Raw genomic sequence first — 21,985 nt, 5'->3', positions numbered from 1 at the left:
TTAACTCATGGAAAAGCCAACCGATGTCTCTATAATGTGCTGCATGGACCACGAATCACAAGGTTGGGACATCCTAGTTTCTACTGACCAACTCCATCAAGCCAGAGGAGCACCAGCTTGGCCCCTTTATGCACACTGTGGAACAGTTACTTGGGCTCCAGAGGGAGTCTGGCGGTTCCATGTTCCCTGTTTCCTTCCATCTTCATTTCTGCATTGTGAGAGGGCAGTGGGCCTGGCTGAGAAGGGAGTACAAAGCTGGGAGGGTAGGCCGGGAGCTTGGCCCAGGCTGACCTCCCTTGCCTTTGTAAGGGCTCTGGGAGGAAGGAGTTCTGTTGGGCCCCAGTTGCTCTCCTCCCTCCTTGCCCCCATCCACACTGGAAGGTGCCTTTCAGAGGAGCTTAGTTTAATGAGTGCCTGGGCTGAACCTCTCCTGACTGCCCCCACTCCTATGGTCACTAACAACAGCACACTGGGGAGTGGGCGGAACTCCGAAACCAAGCCCATCTGTTTTGTCTCTTTAGATTCAAGACAGATGTTCCCACAATCTGGCGACAAAACTGCAGTCCTTGGAGAGACTGTGGGTGCCCTGATTGTGGGGGTGGGGATAGGGGGTCTTGTGATGTGCAGTGACAGCGAGGTGGCGGACTTCTCCAGCGTCCTTGCAAAGCCCTGGGGAGCCAGGGCAGGCCCTGCTGGAATCCTGCAACAGGCGCCGCACCCTGCCATACACCTTCAGCAAATACGACAGGAATGTAAAACTTCCTGCCCTAATCCGCTTAAACTTAAAGCCTAGTAGGAGGTCACTGTAGTGTCAGATTTTTGGGTCTTTTTTTTTTTTTTCTATTTCAGAAAGTTTTGTTTGTTTGTGAAGATCTTAAGGCCCAAATGCTGAGAGCTAGAGTCTGTGCTGGTAAAATGAAGGCTGAAAATGACAAATGTTAGAAGTGAGCAAATAAGTTTATTATATATATTAGAAAAAAGCAAAATGTTAAATTTGACTTTGCGATGCATGGAATAATCTGCTAATGTTGGATGATGATGCCACCTCCTTGAAAACTCCCTTTCTAGAGAACAATAATTACTGACATTACTGGGCACATATGATGTGGCAGGCTCTGTTCTATTATAAATACTTTTCATGTATTAAATCATTTATTCCCCATGATAGCCTAATGAAAAAGTGACGATTGTTATCTCTACTTTCTTTTTTTTTTTTTTTTTAGACGGAGTCTCGCTCTGTCACCCAGGCTGGAGTGCAGTGGCCCGATCTCGGCTCACTGCAAGCTCCGCCTCCCGGGTTCACGCCATTCTCCTGCCTCAGCCTCTCCGAGTAGCTGGGACTACAGGCGCCCGCCACCACGCCCGGCTAATTTTTTGTATTTTTAGTAGAGACGGGGTTTCACCGTGGTCTCGATCTCCTGACCTCGTGATCCGCCCGCCTCGGCCTCCCAAAGTGCTGGGATTACAAGCTTGAGCCACTGCGCCCGGCCCTGTTATCTCTACTTTCTAAGCGAGGAAACTGAAGCACAGCATGATTAAGCAACTTGCCCAAGGTTGCAGAGCTTATAAACGGCAGATCTGAGCCCAGGCAGCCTGGCTGTGTGCGCTACCCCTAGCAGGCTGCATTATCTCTCCAATATAAGGCCTGTAAGATCACGGCCAAGTCCTTCAAACTCCCTTTCTAGGGTACTTTCAAAGTACAGCTTTGTACTTCTCCTCTCCCAGCCCCTGAGCAAGAGTAGTGGGGTGGGCATGTTAAATACTTGTGAGTAAGTGAATGCATTAATGCAAGATTTATAGTATGGTCAGCTGGTAGCAGCAGAACTTTTCTGTTAAGAAGCCCTTCCATGTTTTATCCAAAATACTTGCCCTTCTTACCACAGTAGCCCATGGCTAGTTACTCATTAGCTTCCTAGTACCTATGGGCCTTTTCCTATTCCAAGACCCCAGCTCTCTCCTTTGCTCTCATTAGCACAGTCCTCTCCTCACGTGTCCCACTTTGAGTTCTTCCTGAGATCCAGCACAAAAATACTCGGATGGGATTTCCATTTAACATGGCTTTTCATTACATGGTTTTGCTTATTACACGGATCACATCAAGTTCTGAAACCATAATTACATTGGGAAAGGCTGCTCGCCAGCCCCAGAGTCAGCAGGGAGGGTGGAGTTGTGGGTGCACTGACAACTTTTCAGTGAAAACAGTTAAGATTGTGTTATCTCACAGATGAAGCAGGGAAGCTGTGACTGTTCTTCCCATATTAGAGAAGCGGAAAGTGGGGAAGAGAGACGTGGCTTGTCCAAGCTTCCATGGGTGGAGCTCAGGGACCTCCTGAATCGTGCGTGGTTGGAGCCGCAGATGGAAGGCCTTCCTCTTCCTACTGTGTGGCAGCCTCACGACTTCCTGGACATCTCTGCCTCTCCCCTAACCCTCTCAGGCCATTCCTTGCCCTGGCAGATGGCTACTGCCAAGATTCTACCTTTGCGGAGGAAGGAAGGCTATGATGTATTTGTTTATGCACTGGTTCATTCATCCTGACTTTTTTTGTTCTTTCACAGAACCAGACAGTGGGGCAAAATCCAAGGTTAAGGTAGTGCTGGAGCGTCTCAAGTCTATGGGATTCTCCTGTCAGCCCAGGATCAGAGTCATCCCATAACGAAAAGCTTTTCTACCATTTGCCTGGAACTGGGGCCTAGACCAGATGACATGGGTCTCTTCCAGGTCCCCCAGATGCTTAGGTTGGGTCCAAGTTACACTGAAAAGGATCCAGTGAATTTCCAGTCTGGTCCACACCCATCATTCCCGGAGCTGAGTGACTCAGGGCTCCAGAAGATACCTCAGTGCTAAGTCATCATCCCCGAGGGAAGAATGTTTCACGTTCAGGGATTCTGTCACCTGTGCTCTGGAAGCAAGTTCTAGGCCTTTTCACCCCAGCTTTCACTTTCATCCTGGGGTTTGCTATGGGAGCTGGCATTCTGCCACCCCATTTCCAGCTCAAGTGTAGTGACATTGCTGCGTTCTGTGAAGACTGTTTAGTGGGTCATGGCATCCTTGACCACCTCCTCCCTTCAGCCAATTTTTGATTTATTAAACAAAGTAGAAAGAAGAAGCGTAGATGGTGTACATGGGATTTAGGGTATGGGGCTGTCTGCATGGCCTGGAGGCTGACCTACAGGAGATTGTGGGCACAGCTCTCAGTCACATGTTGTGGGTGTGTACACACACACATGGCTCAGCCCTCATTCATGGATCCTTCGGGTCTCAGTCCCTTGTGCTTTGATACTGCTGAGCTCTGGAACTTTAAGCCAGTAGCTGAGTTCTGTTCTGCCCACAGGTGACGCAGCCTCTGAATCTGAAAGGCTGCTCTGGGTGATTTAGCACTCAGGTATCTTCTGAAACCCTGAGTCAAAAATCTTTTCAGTGACTCAGCCATAGGCATCTAGGAAGACAAGCTTCCAGATTCACCGAGAACAGACTGTATGTACTGACATGCTGACATTAACTTCCATTCCCTGTAGGGACTTTCTCATGTGGAAGAGCAAATGCTGAGTGCCAGCAGGACCCTGGCAGTTTGATGATTTCCAGTGTTACCATTAGTCACTATGTGTACATTCTGCAGGTCCTCGTGTGGCCACTGCAGGGCACCAGCCTTTGGAAACAAATACACGGCTTTTGAGAACCTGCTCATCTTTCATATATATGTGTCTAACTTTGACACACAATACATGTATATTTTTATTAATAAATCATAAGTAACCTAAATGTCTACCCACAAGAGAATGATTAGGTAAATTGTGGTGTACCCATAAATGGAATAATCTGTAGTCATTAAAAATCAGGCTTGGCAAACAAAAACATAAAGTGGGGAAAAGATTGCCTGTTCAACAAATGGTGCTGGGATAATTGGCTAGCCACATACAGGAGAATGAAACTGGATCCTCATCTCTCACCTTATACAAAAATCAACTCAAGATGGATCAAGGACTTAAATCTAAAGCCTGAAACTGTAAAAATTCTCTAAGATAACATTGGACAAACCCTTCTAGACACTGGCCTAGGCAAAGATTTCATGACAAAGAACCCAAAAGCAAATGCAACAAAAACAAAGATAAATAGCTAGGACTTAATTAAACTGAAGAGCTTTTGCACAGCAAAAGGAACAGTCATCAGAGTAAACAGACAACCCACAGAGTGGAAGAAAATCTTCACAATCTGTACATCTGACAAAGGACTAATATCCAGAATCTAAAATGAGCTCAAACAAATAAGCAAGAAAAAAACAATCCTATCAAAAGTGGGCTAAGGACATGAATAGACAATTCTCAGAAGAAGATATACAAATGACTAACAAACATGAAAAAATGCTCAACATCATTAACGATCAGGGAAATGCAAATCAAAACCACAGTATGATATCACCTCACTCCTGCAAGAATGGCCATAATCAATAAATCAAAAAATAATGGATGTTGGTGTGGATGCGGTGAAAAGGGAACATTTCTACACTGCTGATGGGAATGTAAACTAGTACAACCACTACGGAAAACAGTGTAGCAATTCCTTAAAGAACTAAAAGTAGAACTACCATCTGATCCAGCAGTCCCACAGCTGGGTATTTACCCAGATGAAAAGAAGTCATTATATGAAGAAGATACTTGCACAGGCATCTTCATAGCAGTGCAGTTTGCAATTGCAAAATCATGGAACCAACCCAAATGCTCATCAATCAACAAGTGACTAAAGAAACTGTGATATATATATATCAGATGGAATACTACTCAGCCATAAAAGATGGAATACTACTCAGCCATAAAAAGCAACAAATTAATGGCATTTACACCAACCTGAATGGGATTGGAGACTATTATTCTATGTGAAGAATAATATGTGAAGAATTACACCAACCTGAACGGGATTGGAGACTATTATTCTATGTGAAGTAACTCAGGAATGGAAAACCAAACATCATATGTTTTCACTCATAAGTGGGAGCTAAGCCATGAGAATGCAAAGGCGTAAGAATGACACAGTGGACTTGGGGGACTCAGGTGGAAAGTGTGGGAAGGGTATGAGGGATAAAAGACACAAACTGGATTCAGTGTATACTGCTCGGGAGATGGGTGCACCAAAATCTCACAAATCACCACTAAAGAGCTTACTCATGTAACCAAATACTACCTGTTCCCCAAAAACCTATGGAAATTAAAAGATGTATATATATCAGGCTTGGTCTGGAGTGGTGGCTCACGCCTGTAATCCCAGCACTTTGGGAGGCTGAGGTAGTAGGATCACTTGAGCCCAGGAGTTCAAGATCAGTCTGGGCAACATGGCAAAACCCCCTCTTTACAATTTTTTTTTATAAATCAGGCTGATATTATAAAGAAGTTCTTATGATATTTTGCTAAGCAAAAAAAGCAAGCTGTAAAATTTTTTATGCAAAATGTGAACCCAATTTTGAACTCATCCCCCAACAAAAACAACAAAAACCAATGTTGTATATACTGTGTATATATGTGTATATAAACACTGAAAAATACCAAACCAATAAATATGAATATCCATTTGTCTCTATGCTTTTCTGTTTTCTTGCAGTGGTTGTGTATTAATTTTTGAAATGCTATTGTGTTTTTGTTTTTTTTTTTTGAGACGGAGTCTCACTCTGTTGCCCAGGCTGGAGTGCAGTGGCGCAATCTCAGCTCACTGCAAGCTCCGCCTCCCGGGTTCACGCCATTCTCCTGCCTCAGCCTCTCCAAGTAGCTGGGACTACAGGCGCCCGCCACCACGCCCGGCTAATTTTTTGTATTTTTAGCAGAGATGAGGTTTCACCGTGGTCTCGATCTCCTGACCTCGTGATCCGTCCGCCTCGGCCTCCCAAAGTGCTGGGATTACAAGCGTGAGCCACCGCGCCCAGACTATTGTGTTTTTTTTAAAAGGACACTTATGAATGGCATGTTTTGAAAAGTCACAGGGTAAGACCTTGAACCTTCCACCAACATACGCAAACTGTGCATGGAAATCAAGTGCTGCTGATGTGAGCTGAGCCCAGGGGTTGCAGTTCAAGGATTACCAGGGGCATGGCTGTAACCTTCTGCTTCATATCCCTGAGCTGATTAGTCCCCTAATCAACTGATAAAATAACACATGTTGTTCATAAGCGCAGCATAGCTCACATTCTTCACCCACATGGTGGGGCGTCTGGCCTGTGAGGGTCCCCTCCCTCTGCTTGGCTGCTCAGCTTGCCTGTAGCTGGTCCACATTCAGGGACAAGCAGGCGCCACCAACTTGACACCTGCTAGCACCTATCGTTGAGCTCCATCACCTGCTGGTGGCCTACATTAATACCCTTAGGGGCAGAGGGTCCTGGCTACATTCACCCTAACACTAACCAAATGAACCCAAAGGCAGGCTGGACAAGGAGTCGCAGATGATGGCACATGGCTTGGAAGATGTGGGAAGGATTGGAGGGCAAGTTGCCTGCTTTGCCTTGGTGGTGGGGAGGAGAGGGTCAAGGGCAGGGCATGTAGGCTTCCTGCTGGTTGTGTTCATGGGCTCCAGGCATCTCACATCAGCTGAAAGCCCCTCTGATCCATTGCCCAGCTGCTGGCCATTGTGAAAAACGAAACAAACCAAAAAAAACCCTGCTCCTTTGCCCTTCCGAAGAGACAAAACATGAGACCCAACCCCTTTTGGTCTTGGTCTCTAAGAGGTTTGACCTTTAGGGTGATGTATGGAGTTTGGCTTTTGAGGGTCTAGAGGGGCACGTGGGCAGTGCAGGTGTTAAGTAAGGGTGGCAAAGTAACAAAAGAGACTGGGCACTCGTTCAGTCATTCATTTGTCCACCTAATGCTTATTGAGTGCTTACCATGTGCACTGGGGTTACAGCAGGGAACACTACATATCAGGACCATGGCCTCATGGAACTCATATTCCAGGGTGACAGGAGGGAGATGAGAAGTAGTGAGTAAGACACAATTATAGTGATAAGCATTCTAAGAAGACTGTAACAGCATGATGTGGTAGAGAGAACCTGAGGGTAATGGTACTTGGCTCCTGCATTATGCCCATAATGTCCACTGGGACCCCTGCAGGGAACATGGGAAATGATTCTCAGTAAAGTAGGAGGGGCCCCCCTGCCAAGGGCATCACAATTCAAATGAGGCTACTCTGTTTCTCTCCGTGTGTGTGGGTGTGTGTGTGTGTGTGTGTGTACTGGGGCGCTCCTTGTCAGCCTACGTTGTTTCTCTCCTGAAACTTAAGGTGTGTGTCTTAGTCTGTTCATGCTCCCATAACAAATACCTTAGACTAGGTAATTATTCTGTTGTTTATAAAACAAAAAAAATCTGTTTCTCACAGTTCTGGATGCTGAGAAGTCCAAGAACTGTGCCGGCAGAGTCAGTGTTGAGTGAGGGCCCATTCTAGTCTATGTCTGGTGCCTTCTGTGTTTCCTCACATGGTGGAAAGGGGCAAGAGAGCTCCCTCGAGCCTTTTTTTTTTTTTTTTGGCATGGAGTCTCGCTCTGTTGCCCAGGTTGGAGTGTGGTGGCTCGATCTCAGCTCACTGCAACCTCCCCCTCCCAGGTTCAAGTAATTCTCATGCCTCAGCCTCCAGATTAGACTTTTTTTTTTTCCCCCAGTAAGGGCACTAATCCCATCCATGAAGGTGGAACCCTCATGACGTAATCACTTCCCCAAAGCCCCACCTCTTAATACTATCACATTGGGTATTAAGTGCCAACGTGAATTTTGGGGGGACACCAACATTCAGACCATAGCAACATGTTTGGACTTGTCTCACTGAACAGTAAAGAGAAGCCAGGGGGTTGATTTATACGTGGGCCTTTTAGATCATGGAAGGAGTTCAAAGGAGTACTGGGAGCCCACGTAGATGGAGAAGACAAGAGGGATCTGGCTTGATTGCTCCTATTCCCCTTCCCTCTGCCTCAGAGCCCAGCTTGATGAGCTCATGTTTGAGCTTTCTGGAGAGAGCAGCTGCAGACAGAGCAGGAGAAACTCCTGTCACTGAGGACGCTGAGAGACACAGGACTGGAAGCAGTCTGGCTGTGCATGGTTACACTGCTATGTTTCCAGTAGAAGAAATGCTCAGTCATGCTGCTATTGGCATGATTTTAATAATGAAATACGAGACAGTAATAGGAAGGGGCCACTCCCTACAAACGTAACTTCAGTGCTGAGATTCCTGGGCACTCAGCCTAATTTTGGCATCTGAAAGGCCTGCAGGTTTGGGAGGACAGGGGGCCTGCTCCCTCTAGGAAGCCAGGAGGGCAGCCAGGATTGGGACAGTGGCCTTGTCAGAAGGTGGGAAGTGCGAGAGAGGAGATGCAGGTGCCACAGAGGAGTGCAGAGGACTCTTCATGAGCTCCTTGAGATATTCCTGGGACTCTCAGACTTAGAAGTAGGCCCAAGATATGGGTTTGGGAATGCTAATAATGTAAAATGTTAAATTTTCTTTACTTAGAACAGTATTAAATAGCAAATTAAAAAAAAACCCACATGGCAAATAGAGGAGATGGACCATGAAAATTGTATGAAATAAAAAAGCTTTATATTTTAAAACTTTGAAAGATACTGTTTTCCTACAGATCTGGGTTCAAGAAATGCTCTGGCACTGACAATATATATGGCATTAAGTCACTTGACCTCTCTGCTCCACTCTTTTCTCATCTGTAAAGTGGATATAATAATACTACCCATGCGGTTATTGAAAGGATTAAATGAGATAATAATGTGCATAAGACACATTATTAGCCCAGGGTCTGGCATGCACTAAGTGCTCAGTAACTAGGTAGAGGCTCCAGCATGGCAGCCCATTCCTACTCTCAGTCTGAACTGGTCTGGGGAAACTTGGGTGTGGACATAATATGCTATTCAGCTTTCTCAGGTAATGATCCTTTAGAAGGGACTGTTGGGTACTCATGCTTTGCAGGTCACAGGGGGTGAAATATTCTATATGGGGATGTAGGCATGACAGACAGGGACAGGCAAGGAACAGGGCCAGCTTCAAAGGTATGCACCCTGTGCAGTCTCACCAGGCCCTGTCTGCAAAAGGGCCATGTGCTTGGTTTAATGTTGTGCTGTCACCATCTTGAAATTCTTAATAATTTTCTCTTTGAACTTGTGTCTTGTAAGTGAAGTCTGATGGGACGATGGAGCATGCATGTTGGGGAGATGCATGCAATACATGTGTCTGCCATTCCTTGCTGCTCCATTTACATATAGCATTTGTCATGCCTCATTGAGCACACAATGTGGGTGTACCCACAATGCGTGGGAGTTCGGGCAGAGTGAGTACAAGATGAAGGTGTTTCTACCACTGAGCAAGCTGGGTCCCTGCCAAAAGGCCATGCTGTCCATTCACATCAGAACTTGTTACGAATGCGGAAAGAAGGCAATGGCATTCTAAGAAATAAAAACGACCAAAGAAACCTATCACACCTTTTCTTACTCCCTTGCATTTGCCAGTCACTTTCAGGGAAAAATAATGATGTAGAAGGAAAGAAAAGGTAGGCCAAACCATTGCTCTTTTTCCTTTCGGTCCTTCCTTACTCATTAGTAAACTGAAGGTAGAGAGTGTTGGTAGAACATGCGCGCAGCAAGTTGTGCAATGAAAACAACTTCATTAATTTTGTGTAGTGTCTCCACTGTTCCAGAAAGCATGAAATACATAGGCATGGCCTGGCGCGGTGGCTCACGCCTGTAATCCCAGCACTCTGGGAGGCCGAGGCGGGCGGATCACGAGGTCAGGAGTTCAAGACTAGCCTGGCCGACGTATTGAAACCCTGTCTCTACTAAAAATACAAAAATTAGCCAGGCGTGGTGGCATGAGCCTGTAATCGCAGCTACTCAGGAGGCTGAGGCAGGAGAATTGCTTGAACCTGGGAGGCAGAGGTTGCAGTGAGCTGAGATTGCACCACTGCATTCCAGCCTGGGTGACAGAGCAAGACTCTGTCTCAGGGGGAAAAAAAAATACATAGGCATATGCACACCATGAAATGCAAACTATATAATTTCAGTGATTCTACATAGAAATTATATGCCCTTATATTTGCTTGTAAAACAGGTTTTGTGCAATATAGAGCTGAATGGTAAAATTCATGCTAATAATTTAAAACATCAATTTTTCTTTACTTAGAACAACATTAAATAGCAAATAAAAAACATGTGGTGAATATAGACCATGAAAAAGTACATGAAAGAAAAATGTTTCGTATTTTAATATTTTTAAAGGCCTTTTTTCCTGCTTTTTTAGTAAGAAACTCTATGTTGTTATTTTGCACTGGGCCCAACGAATTATGTAGTCAGTCCTGGCAGCCAGTTGATATGTGTGTTGCAGAGTTTTAAAATTTTTCCATGTCACCCTCGTCAGGCCCCAGGGGAGCTTCCCCACCACCTGGACCATCTGGACCACAATGGAGCAAAGTTGAGTAGGGCTGTGTTGTCAGAGAGAGCCTTACTGGGCAAACAGCCTCCTCCTTTTTTTCTTGGATTTATCTTTCTTTTTCTAGAGAATGGCAAAGTCTAGAGTGCTCAGATGAAGGTGCTGGCCACCCTCAGCCAGATTTTCACTAAGGCTCCAGGCCTGCCTATCGCCTGTAAAAAAACTTGGCTCCTTCTATCTCACTGGGAGACAACTAGGGAGCTTGTCGCCAAAGCCTAATCCAGGAAGACTCCCTTTAGGCATGTGTGTGTGTGTGTGTGTGTGTGTGTGTGTGTATGTGTGTATGTGTATGTATCTCCCTCAGGGCTTATCTTCCTAGCAGGGGCTTGTTCACAGCTTGGTTGGGACCCCCGCACTCTCACCTCAGTGTAAACAACCATGAGAGTCCACTCCCAGAATCCGTCCCCATGCCTTTCTCTCCTGGCCACCTGTCAGCACTCCAGAGTTTGGAGGGAGAGTGGTGAGGGCTGATGGACTGTTGAGAGGCCCTGGGAGAGGCCGTGATGGGAAGGTGGAACTGCCAGGGAGGGCACCTCCCCTGCTGAGGAAGCAGCAACGGCGGGGATGTGAGGAACTCTTCTGTAACGAGCGAGCGAGGACAGGGGCATCAATCACCACCAGCGGTGACACCATCCCAGCTCCTCCTGTCAGCAGCTGGCTTCTCTCTTCACCTCTTCTGGGAGTGGGGATCTAGAAGCGTCCTGAGTGAGTGCGATGTGTGCCAGTCAGGGACTTTCCAAGGCTGCAGTGACCGCTCACTGCCACCTCTTGAGTACAGTTTGCTCGAGTTGAATTGGCTGTGTCCAAAGAATTGTTCCAGCCAGAGCAAAACAAAACCCTTACAGTGACACAAATGACTGAGACAGGGGCAGGGTTACAGGTTTGTCTTTCATGGTAACATTTTTGGTCAATGGGGGAGCCAAGGAATATTGCTGGGAAAATTCATCCACTCATGCAGTGTTTTTATTATCTACCTATTTTATAAAAGAAGTCCTGGGATTCAAAGATGAATAAGACTCACTTAATGTCCTTAAAAGCAGACACCTTAATAGGGAGGACAGCAGAGTAATAACAGAATTATCAAATACGTACAGCACCACTGGCTGGGCTGTAATCCCGCCATCAACAAAGAACTGAGGGTACCTAAAGGAGAAAGTGCCTAACTCTGAACAGATTCAGGGAAGTTGTCGTGTGAAGTGACATACCAGCTGGACCTGACGAATGTGTAGGAGTTTTCCAGGAGGTTAAAGTGTGTGTGTGCAGGAGGCAAAGAGGCAGAAGTTGGTGTGTAGCCTAGTTTATCCTAGAAGGGGGAAAAGGGAATGTAAAGGTATGAAAGTATAGATGAGCAAGTAAGGGCAGATACCAGGGGATTTAGGAACAGTGAGGAAGCTGAAAGCTCTGGAGTGATCAGCCCTTCTAGATTGTGGGGTCCAGGGACAGTGTGAGGAAAGAGGTGGCGATCGCTCTGGGCCTCTGCTGATGGAGTATTTTGACTGGCAGAGCTAGAGAGGAGAGTATTCCAGGAGATGAGATAGTACAGACTGAGTAGAAAACCCAGGGCATGTTTGCGTGACAGCAAAGTTTAGCTGGTGTGGAGAGAAAATGAATAGCAGAAATGGTCAGAAAGAAGGTCTGCCTAAGAGTTTGGACTTTAATTCCTTTGGCAAATGGGAACCATTAAAGTTTTTTTGTTAGTGGTTTTGTTGTCATTGATCTCGCTCTCTCTGTCTCTGTCTCTCTCTCAGTCTCGGGCACGCATGCTTTTTTGTAAAGACAGAGTCTACGTTGCCGGGCTGGTGTCAAACTTCTTCTTCTTCTTCTTCTTCTTTTTTTTTAAATGAAAGGCCTCACATATTTATTACTGAACCCAGCCAACCAACATGTTTATAATAGATTCAGAGAGGAAAACATGTTGAACTCTCCAGATAGTGGTGACATTTTCAGCTTGATATGTTAACATGATTGTGACCTTCAGACAGCATAAATATGTGTGCCATCTCATGTGCAATTCCTTATAGACCCAGCTTGGTTCTTCTCCAATGTCTCCTTTTGGAGTTGTACCTGATTTTATTACCAGTTTTCATCCAAATCCACTGGGGAATAGGATGATTTTGCTTTTGTTTCTTGGCCAGGAACTGCTTAATTCTGAAAGTCTTGTGAGAAGACATGGCGAGAAGCGGAGTCAGGCACACACCACAATGGCGGACAAAGGAAGAGAGGGCGCTGGTGTCAAACTTCTGGCTTCAGTGATACTTCTACCTCAGTCTCCCAAAGCACTGTGATTCAGGCATGAGACACTGGACCCAGCCCTTATTATTGTTTTTGAGGTATAATTTACATGCAGTAAAATCCATTCTTTTTAGCGTTCTATGAGCTTTGGCCAATGTATGTATTCGTGTAAACACCACCACAGTCAAGCTGTAGAATGTTTCCAACATGTCACGACATTTGTTTATGCCTCTGTAGTCAACCTTTCCCCCCACACTGGCCCCTCAAAACCACCGACGTGGCCAGGTGTGGTGGCTCATGCCTGTAATCCCAACACTTTGGGAGGCTGAGGTGGATGGATCACCTGAGGTCAGGAGTTCAAGACCAGCCTGACCAATATGGTGAAACCCTGTTTCTACTAAAAATACAAAAAATTAGCCGGGCGTGGTGGCAGGCGCCTATAATCCCAGCTACTCAGGAGGCTGAGGCAGGAGAATCCTTGAACCCGGGAGGCGGAGGTTGCAGTGAGCTGAGATTGTGCCATTGCATTCCAGCCTGGGCAACAGAGCTAAACTCCATCTCAAAACTACAACAACAACAAAACACCGATCTGTTGTCCATCTCTATAGTCTTCCCTTTTATAGAATGTCCTATACATGGAATCATATAGGAAGCAGCTTCTTAAATGTGGTTTCTTTCACTTAGAATAACACATTTGAGATCTATCTATGTTTTTGTGTGTGTCAACAGTCTGTCACTTCCTTGTTAAGTAGTATTCTATTGTGTGGATATACCCATTGTTTATCCATTCACCAGTTGAAGGGCATTTGGGCTATTTCTGGATAGGGACGATTATAAATAAACCTACCATCAACATTCATGTGCAGGTTTTTGTGTGAACATAAGTTTTCAATTCACTTGGGTAAATTCCCAAATAAATAAGAGTAAGATTGTTGAATTGAATAAGTGTTTATAAATATATGCTCAACTTTATTTTAAAAAGAAACCTACTGGCTGGGTGCAGTGGCTCACGCCTGTAATCCCAGCACTTTTGGAGGCCGAGGTGGGCGGATCAACTGAGGTCGGGAGTTCGAGACCAGCCAGGCCAACATGGAGAAACCCCATCTCAACTAAAATACAGAAAAAAATTAGCCAGACGTGGTGGCATGCGTTGTAGTCCCAGCTATTGGGGAGGCTGAGGCAGGGGAATCACCTGAACCCGGGAGGCGGAGGTTGCAGTGAGTCGAGATTGCGCCACTACATTCCAGCCTGGCAACAGAGCAAGATTACGTCTAAATAAATAAATAAATAAAAGAAACCCGCCAAACTATTTTCCAAAGTAGATGTAGTATTTGAAAGTTCTAATTATCCACATCCTCACCAGCACTTAGCACAGGCACACCTCGTTTTATTGTGCATTGCTTTATTGTGCTTCACAAATACTGTGCTTTTTACTCATTGAAGGTCTGCAGCAACTCCTCATTGAAGGTCTGCGGCAATCCCACCAAGTCTATTGGTGCCATTTTTCCAACAGCAAGTGTTCACTTCGGGTCTCTGTGTCACAGTTTGGTAATTCTCACAATATTTCAAACATTTTTGTTATTATTATATATGCCATGTTAATCTGTGATCAGTGATCTTTGATGTTACTATTGTAATTGTCTTGGTACACCACAAACCAGCCATCTATAAGATGGTGAACTTAATCAATAAATGTCATGTGTGTCTGACTGCTCCATCGACTCGCTGTTCCTCCATCTCTCTCCCTTTCCTTGGGCCTTCCTATTCCCTGAGACACAACAATTTTTACATTAGGCCAATTAATAACCCTATAATGGCTTCTAAGTGTTCAAGTGAAAGGAAGGGTCGCACATCTCTCACTTTAAATTAAAAGCTAGAAATGATTAAGCTTAGTGAGTAAGACATGTTGAAAGCTGAAATAGGCTGAAAGCTAGGCCTCTTGCACCAATTAACCAAGTTGTGATTGCAAAGAAAAGGTTTTTGAAGGAAATTAAAAATGCTACTCCAGTGAACACACAAATGATAAGAAAGCAAAACAGCCTTATTGCTGATATGGAGAAATTTAAGTGGTCTGGATAAAAGATCAAACCAGCCACCACATTCCCTTAAGCCAAAGCCTAATCCAAAACAAGCTCCTAACCCTCTTCAATTCTGTAAAGGCTGCAGAAGAAAAGTTTGAGGTTAGTAGAGGTTGGTTCACAAGGTTTAAGGAAAGAAGCCATCTCCATCACATAAAAGTGCAAGGTGAAGCAGCAAGTGCTGATGTAGAAGCTGCAGCAAGTTATCCAGAAGATCTAGCAAAGATCATAGATGAAGGTGGCTACACTACACAACAGATTTTTAATGGAGATGAAACAGGCTTATATTGGAAGAAGATGCCATCTGTGGCTTTCATAGCTAGAGAGGTGAAGTCAATGCCTGGCTTCAAAGCTTCAAAGGATAGGCTGACCCTCTTGATAAGGGTTAATGCAGTTGATGACTTTAAGGTGAAGCCAGTGCTCATTTACCATTCCAGAAATCCTAGGGCCCTTAGAATTTTGCTAACATGTGCTCTATAAGTGGAACAACAAAGCCTAGATGACAACACATCTATTTCCAGCATGGTTTATTGAATATTCTAAGCCCACTGTTGAAACCTACCGCTCAGAAAAGAAGATTCCTTTTAAAATATGACTGCTCTTTGATAATGAACCTGTCACCCAAGAGCTCTGAGTGGAGATGTACAAGGAGGCTAATGTTGTTTTCATGCCTTGCAACACAACATCCATTCTGCAGCCCATGAATCAGGAGTAATTTTGACGTTTAAGTCTTATTATTTAAGAAATACATTTCATAAGGCTATAGTTGCCACACATAGTGACTCCTCTGAGGGATCTGGAAGTGCATGGAAAATCTTCTGGAAAGGATTCGCCATTCTAGATGACATTAAGAACATTTGTGATTCATCAGAGGAGGTCAAAATATTAGCATCCATAAGAGTCTGAAAGAAGTTGATTCTAATCCTGATGGATGACTTTGAGGGGTTCGAGAAGTCAGTGGAGGAAGACACTGCAGATGTGGTAGAAATAGCAAAAGAACTAGAGTTAGAAGTGGAGCCTGAAGGTGAGACTGAATTCTCATGATCAAAGTTGCAATCTTATGATCAAAGTTGAACAGATGAGAAATTGCTTCTTAGGGATGAGTAAAAAAGTGGTTTCTTGAGATAGAACCTATTTCTGTTGAAGACGCCATGAACATTGTTAAAACGACAACAAAAAATTTAGAATATTCTATCAACTTAGTTGATAAAACAATGGCAGGGTTTGAGAGGATTGACCCCAATTTTGAAAGAAGTTCTACTTGAGTAAAATGCTATCAAACAGCATCTGATGCTGCAGGGAAGATGTTCATGAAAGGAAGAGTCAATAGATGTGGGAAACTTCATTGTTATCTTTAAGAAATTGCCACAGCCACTCCAACTTTCAGCAACCACTCCCCTGATGAGTCAGCAGCCGTCAACACTGAGGGAAGACACTCCACGAACAAAAAGATGAGAACTTGCTGAAGGCTTGGGTGATTGTTAGCATTTTTCAGCAGTAAAGTATTTTAAAATTAAGATACATACATTTTTTAAGACATAATGTTCTCGTACACTTAGTAGACTACAGTATAGAGTAAACATAACTTTTATATGCTCTGCGAAACCAAAGAAATTCATGCGACTTGTTTTTTTTGTGATATTTGCTTTGTCCTGGTGGCAACTGAACCCTGCATATCTCTGAGGTGTGCCTGTATTGTAATTTTTAATTTTAGCTATTCTGTGTGTGGTGGAATGTCACTGTGGCCTTAACTTGCATTTCCTTAATGACTAATGATATCGAGCATCTTTTCACGTGTTTATTTGCCATCTTTATATCTCTTTTGGTGAAGGGTCTGTTCAAATCCACTAAAGTGACATGATCACAGTTCCGTGTTAGGAGATTATCCTGGCAGTGGTTGCCCTGCCTTGCTACTCAAGCTACGGAATGAGGACCTACAGCATCTGCATCTCCCAGGGGCTTGGTAAAAATGCAGCACTTTGGCCTCATCCCAGTCCAGCTCAATCAGACTCTGCATTTGAACAAGATCCCCAGGTGATTTGTGTGCATGTTAAACTTTGAGAAGCACTGGTGTTCAGAAGAAATTAGAGGAGAGGGGAAAAATGTAAGGGACAAATTTAGGAAGCTATTGCCCTATGGAGAACTTAGGAAGGCCGAACAGTTAGAAGGCAAGGGAAGTAAGAATCCACACATCTACTGGCCCAGTCTGGAAACTTGGCTCAGGGTTTGAGTCCCTATATGTTCCCTGTGTCCTGCTGCTGGATAAAGGCCCATGTGGTAATAAAGAGGGTCTTCAGAGGAAATCCCATTACCTAGAACAGCAGACACATCTGTCCAGGCTCTAGTTACAACCTGAGGGATGGTAGTGTGGGGAGGCTTGTGGGGTCCCTACGGCAGGACAGGGATAGGATTCCGTTTAATCAATTACTTTAGCCAATACTGGCAGTGCCTCTGACACCGTGCTGGATACACATGAGTAAGGCCCAGCCCTCAGATGAAAGTCATGATCTAGTAGAAGAGACAGAGGGACGTAATTACAATTCAATAGGATCAGTGTCATAGCAGAGATCTCTCTCTCTCTCTTTCTCTAAAATACTGTACAAGCCCAGAACTTAGAGAAGGGACAGAGGGATTCAGAAAAAAGTTAACAGTTGACTTGGGTTTTAGAATTTTAATAATAGCTAACATTGATGGAGCACCATCATGGAGCTATGTGCCAGACCCGTATTTTAGATTACACATTACTATGTTTATTTCTCACAATGGCCTTCTGAGATAGGAACTGTTGTTAGCCCCATTTTACAGACAAGGTAACCATGGGCACGCCCCAGGCCTCTTAGCTAGATTCCCACTCAGTCTGTGTGGCACCAATGCTTGCATTCTTAACTGAGCTTGCACTGTGAGCCAGGGGGTGTCCGAGAGAACCCCGGGGAGAACAGATGCAGAAACCAGTGTCCGTGGCCCAAGGAGCTCCCAGACCTTGCCTCTGCCCCTTCGCCCAGAGTGACTGAAGAGAATGACAGATGCCTAGGCAAAGGCTTCAAGCTGCCTAGGGGAGGTCAGGCATTGCTGGGGGCACCTGGCTGTCTTGTTTGCTGCTGAGCAGCCTTTGGTCAAGCTTCCATGGTCAGCCTCTGCTCCGGCCACTGCCTTTCTCTGCAAGCAGAGCTGGACAGTGTCAAAGCTTGGCTCTCCTTCGATCTCACATAACTGTGGATTTCTCCTCTATCTAAGGAGATAAAGCCAAAGACAGGGTTTTGCTATTTCTCAGTTGCCCCTGACAGCATAGAGGTCTGTACATTGTAAAGATTTCCAAAAAGGAACTCTGTTATGGTTTTTAGAAGTAAACCTGGAGATGCAGGGTAGACATGCCCCTCAGCATGCCTTTGTAAAGGCCTCTTGCCCCACCCCCCCACAACTGCCACCCCCGCTCCCGACATGTCAGTTGGACTTTGTAAGCTCCTTGAGTTCAAGGACATGTATGCACTTTACATTCTTCTTGCAGTGCCGTCGCACTGTGCTACCCAAGGGAGGCACTCCAGAAGTGTTGGTTGTGCTGACACTTCAGGAGGCTGAAGCATGGGGAGTTTGTGTCTCACAGGAGTGAGGATCTCGGCTGCCAGGCTGATCCCGTCCCGGCCTCTTAACAGCTGTGCGACATTAAGCAAGTTGCTTAAACTCTCTGGGCCTTAGATTTTCCTCTGGAAGATGGAGATAATTGTTCCTCTTTCCTAGAGATGTTGTGAGGTTTAAGTGAGTTATAAATACTGGTGGTCCCGACTTAAAATTTTTTGGCTCTGTGATGGTGCAAAAGTGACACTCATTCAGTAGAAACTGAACTTTAAATTCTGAATTTTTGATTTTTAATGATTATACAATTTTTATTTTAATGATTATAAAAGATGCTTTGTATTCCATAATTGTGCCCAATTGTAGGCTAATGTAAGTGTTCTGAGCATGTTTAAGGCTAAGCTGTGATGTCAGTAGGTTAGGTGTACATGCATTTTTGACTTAATGCAGGTTTATTGGAATACCCCATTGTAGGTCCCAGCCTGTAAAGTGCTTAGAAGAGTATCTAACCCATATTAAGCACAATGTAATGATTAGCATACTAGAAGAGAGCAGTTTTGGGGATCAGAACTGGTTGGACTGGGTTGGAATCCCAGTCCCATCCCCTTCTAGCTATGACCTTGGGCAAGTTACTGAGCCTCTCTAAGTGTCAGCTTCTACATCTGAAAAATGGGGATGATAACACCTTCATCGGAGGATGAGGGAGAGGAGAAGCAGTAACAAGGCCAGGTGCGGTGACTCACACCTATAATCCCAGCACTTTAGAAGGCCGAGGCAGGCAGATCACTTGAAGCCAGGAGTTCGAGACCAGCCTGGCCAACATGGTAAAACCTGTTTCTACTAAAAATATGAAATATATTAGCTAGGCATGGTAGTGGATGCCTGTAGTCCCAGCTACTCAGGAGGCTGAGGCAGGAGAACTGCTTGAATCGTGAGGCAGAGGTTGTAGTGAGCCGAGGTCGCACCACTGCACTCCAGCCTGGGAGACAGAGCAAGACTCTGTCCCCCATCCCACCCCCCAACTCCACTCCCCAAAAAAGGCAGTAACAAAAGTAAAAGGCTGGCCTGGTGCCTGCTCACAGTAAGACTGCTGTAATCATATGGTTTCTTGATTCACTTGTCCACCTGATCTGAGGGGAAGGCAGACATGGCTGCTCTTTGGTTGACCTGATAAGGTGCCTTCACCCCTATCTAGGGCAAGTGGAAGTCATGGGCAATTAGAGGTCAAAGGCAACAGGACAGCTGAGTTGTGTTCATGGTGAACCTAACACTTAAAAAGGCAGAACCAGCAAGATGAATTCAATAGGCGCCCTGAGGTAAGACAGCAAAATGGCCCCTAGTTCAGAAAGCAAACACTAGAAAATGTGGTGGCTGCAGGGGCCGAGGACAGGGACCCAGAACTGGAGCCACCTCCAAGCCATGGTTACCCAGAACCTCTGTGTATTTCTGCCCTCGGCAATCTGCCTGCAGCCTGGGTCTCTGTCTCATTTAATAGCTCATTACCTGTTTCTACGTATTTCAGGCTCTGTACAGATGAGTCTGTGCCATTTGGTGTTGCTGGGACTGGATTTCTCAGTAAACCTTGCTGACAGATAATGTGCAACATCAGAGTACTTCTGGCAAACCTTGGGTCAAGAACAGGGAGGAGGAGGAGGAGAGATGAAGAGCAAACATCCACAGAAACTCAGTGGAGAAAGCCTGACTCTTAGTAGAACTCCTGTACAGGGTGGCCAAGGACACGGTCTTCTGAGTTTCTTCATCCACTTGGGTGGATGGTCTCAGGAAGCTTTTTATCACCTCTGTCTTCTGATGCATCTTCACTGTGACCATGGCAGTGGGGCCCCTCCCATCCCTTTGAGTATAGCCTTCGGGAGCTCCTGGGGAGGAGGTGCATGGAAGGTGGGCGAGGGTTGACACTAGAGAGGTGGGCAGCACCGAATCACAGACGGCTTTGGCTGCAGAGCCAAGGAATCCAAATCGCATTGTGTAAGCAACAGGCAGCCAGTGAGGGACTTTATTCAGGGAAGCAGAATTATTTGATGGGTGTTTTAGAAACTTTGTTCTCCACTGTGTTGAAGATAAGCATCTTGAGAAGATAAAGGAAACGCTGTCTAATTTTTTTTAATGTACTATATTTTCGAAGTGAAGCCTACATCACTGATATCACTTTCCTCTAGTTACGTATTTTTATTGATGCAATCTCTTTAAAAGGTCAAGGAAAACTTTTGTTATCTTAAGCCTTTGATGATGCCCTAGTTTGTCCTTTCCCCACTACGTAAAGTAGGGCACAGAGAAATCAGGCAACTTTCCCAAACTCCTGCAGTGGGTTTTTAGCACAGCCAGAAAGGACTTCACAGAGTCTGGGTTCTCAGAACTGTGCTCAAATTAGATCCTGCTGCAATCCACCCACACAACCAGGTTTGCACTTAGCTCCTAAAAAGTTACTTTCAACTTCAAAAAAGAGAATACCCAGGTTTTCGAAACCTGGCTGAGATCGAGTTCCATGTTAGATTTTTGCAGATCACTGCCTTAGTTTTCTTCTGCAATACCGGCCTTGCATCATTAGTGTTTCTCAGCGGTTTTCCTGCCAGTCCCTTCAGTGTATTCCAAGTGTAAACACAGTGTCAATGTTGACCTCTAGCCCGGCGGGGCTACGAGGTCCAAAAGAACCTCACCTCGGGAAATGTGAGGGGGGGTCAACACTGGATAGAGAAGTCAATGTTGCCTGCCTTCTAATATCTCCAATGCGCCTCTTCCTTTACTGCGGAGACTTGCCTCAGACTTTTGCATGAGTCAGCAGTTTCTTCTAATTGGCTGGAGTTGTGGCGGCTGCTCCGCAGTCCATCCCACTGTACTATGTCTCTAGAGCACACCTGGCAGGAAGGGACTGTGTGCAGAAAGGATGTTCAGATGTTCATGAGGCTGCATTTATAGTGCACTATGAATTTCATGTAAGTTCTGCAATTTGATGTCGAAAGTGGTGCACTACATATCACTGCAATTTATTTCAAATTCTATCTATGCTATTCCCAAATGCAACATAAATGCATTGCTGTCCTTTGTACAAATGACTTCCAAATGGTACTGTGACAAACAGGTATGTTTCCACATAGTTTTGCTCTTTTCAAAATACTGCATAGTACTTTGATTCTGGTCCGTGTCTGACACACTTACCCTTGAGTCTTCTAAGGAAAAACCAATAGCAAGTGAAAAACCCTAGATCACTCAAGAAAACAAAATTGGAGCTTTTAAAATTCCATATTGTTGGACTCAATTGGACTTTGGGCTCTGGGGAATGAACAATGCCTTTGTCCACAAATGTAGGTTTCCAAAGAAAAGTATGGCAGGCTTCAAGGGAATCAAGCCTGCAGACAAGTTAGGACTTTTACAAATAAAATAGAAAATATAAATCTTGTGCTTTTTAAGCATCTACTCTCAAGATATTTTCAGCCAGAGAGTAAAAGCATGCATTTTCTAGCAAGGAGGCCTTACAAACCTGTCTCTGCAAACAGGTGTAAGCATGCATGTAAAAGCAGGGGGTGGCCACTTTATTGTCCCTCAGAGAATAAAGTGTTGTCCCAACAGGATACAACATTCACCTTGCTCTGAACAAAGCCCTGAGTGGGCCTGTGCTGTATTTCACTGTGACACC

The 21,985-nt window shown here is 45.0% G+C and overlaps 1 protein-coding gene across 1 annotated transcript; it reads right to left on the bottom strand.

The window, feature by feature from the left end:
* Nucleotides 1–12,368: 12,368 nt before the first annotated feature.
* Nucleotides 12,369–12,624, bottom strand: LOC134734629 (large ribosomal subunit protein eL39-like). The gene has a single exon (XM_063628011.1). It carries the CDS (start codon nt 12,622–12,624, stop codon nt 12,469–12,471), a length of 156 nt encoding a protein of 51 aa, XP_063484081.1. The 3' UTR covers nt 12,369–12,468.
* Between the last annotated feature and the right edge of the window lie 9,361 nt (nt 12,625–21,985).

Source organism: Symphalangus syndactylus, chromosome 12 (assembly GCF_028878055.3).
Source record: "Symphalangus syndactylus isolate Jambi chromosome 12, NHGRI_mSymSyn1-v2.1_pri, whole genome shotgun sequence".
Taxonomy (NCBI): domain Eukaryota; kingdom Metazoa; phylum Chordata; class Mammalia; order Primates; family Hylobatidae; genus Symphalangus; species Symphalangus syndactylus.
This window is presented reverse-complemented; position numbering and strand designations above follow the sequence as displayed.

Excerpts from the sequence above, each read along its gene's own strand:
- LOC134734629 (XM_063628011.1), bottom strand. The coding sequence starts at position 12,624 with ATGTCTTCTCACAAGACTTTCAGAATTAAGCAGTTCCTGGCCAAGAAA.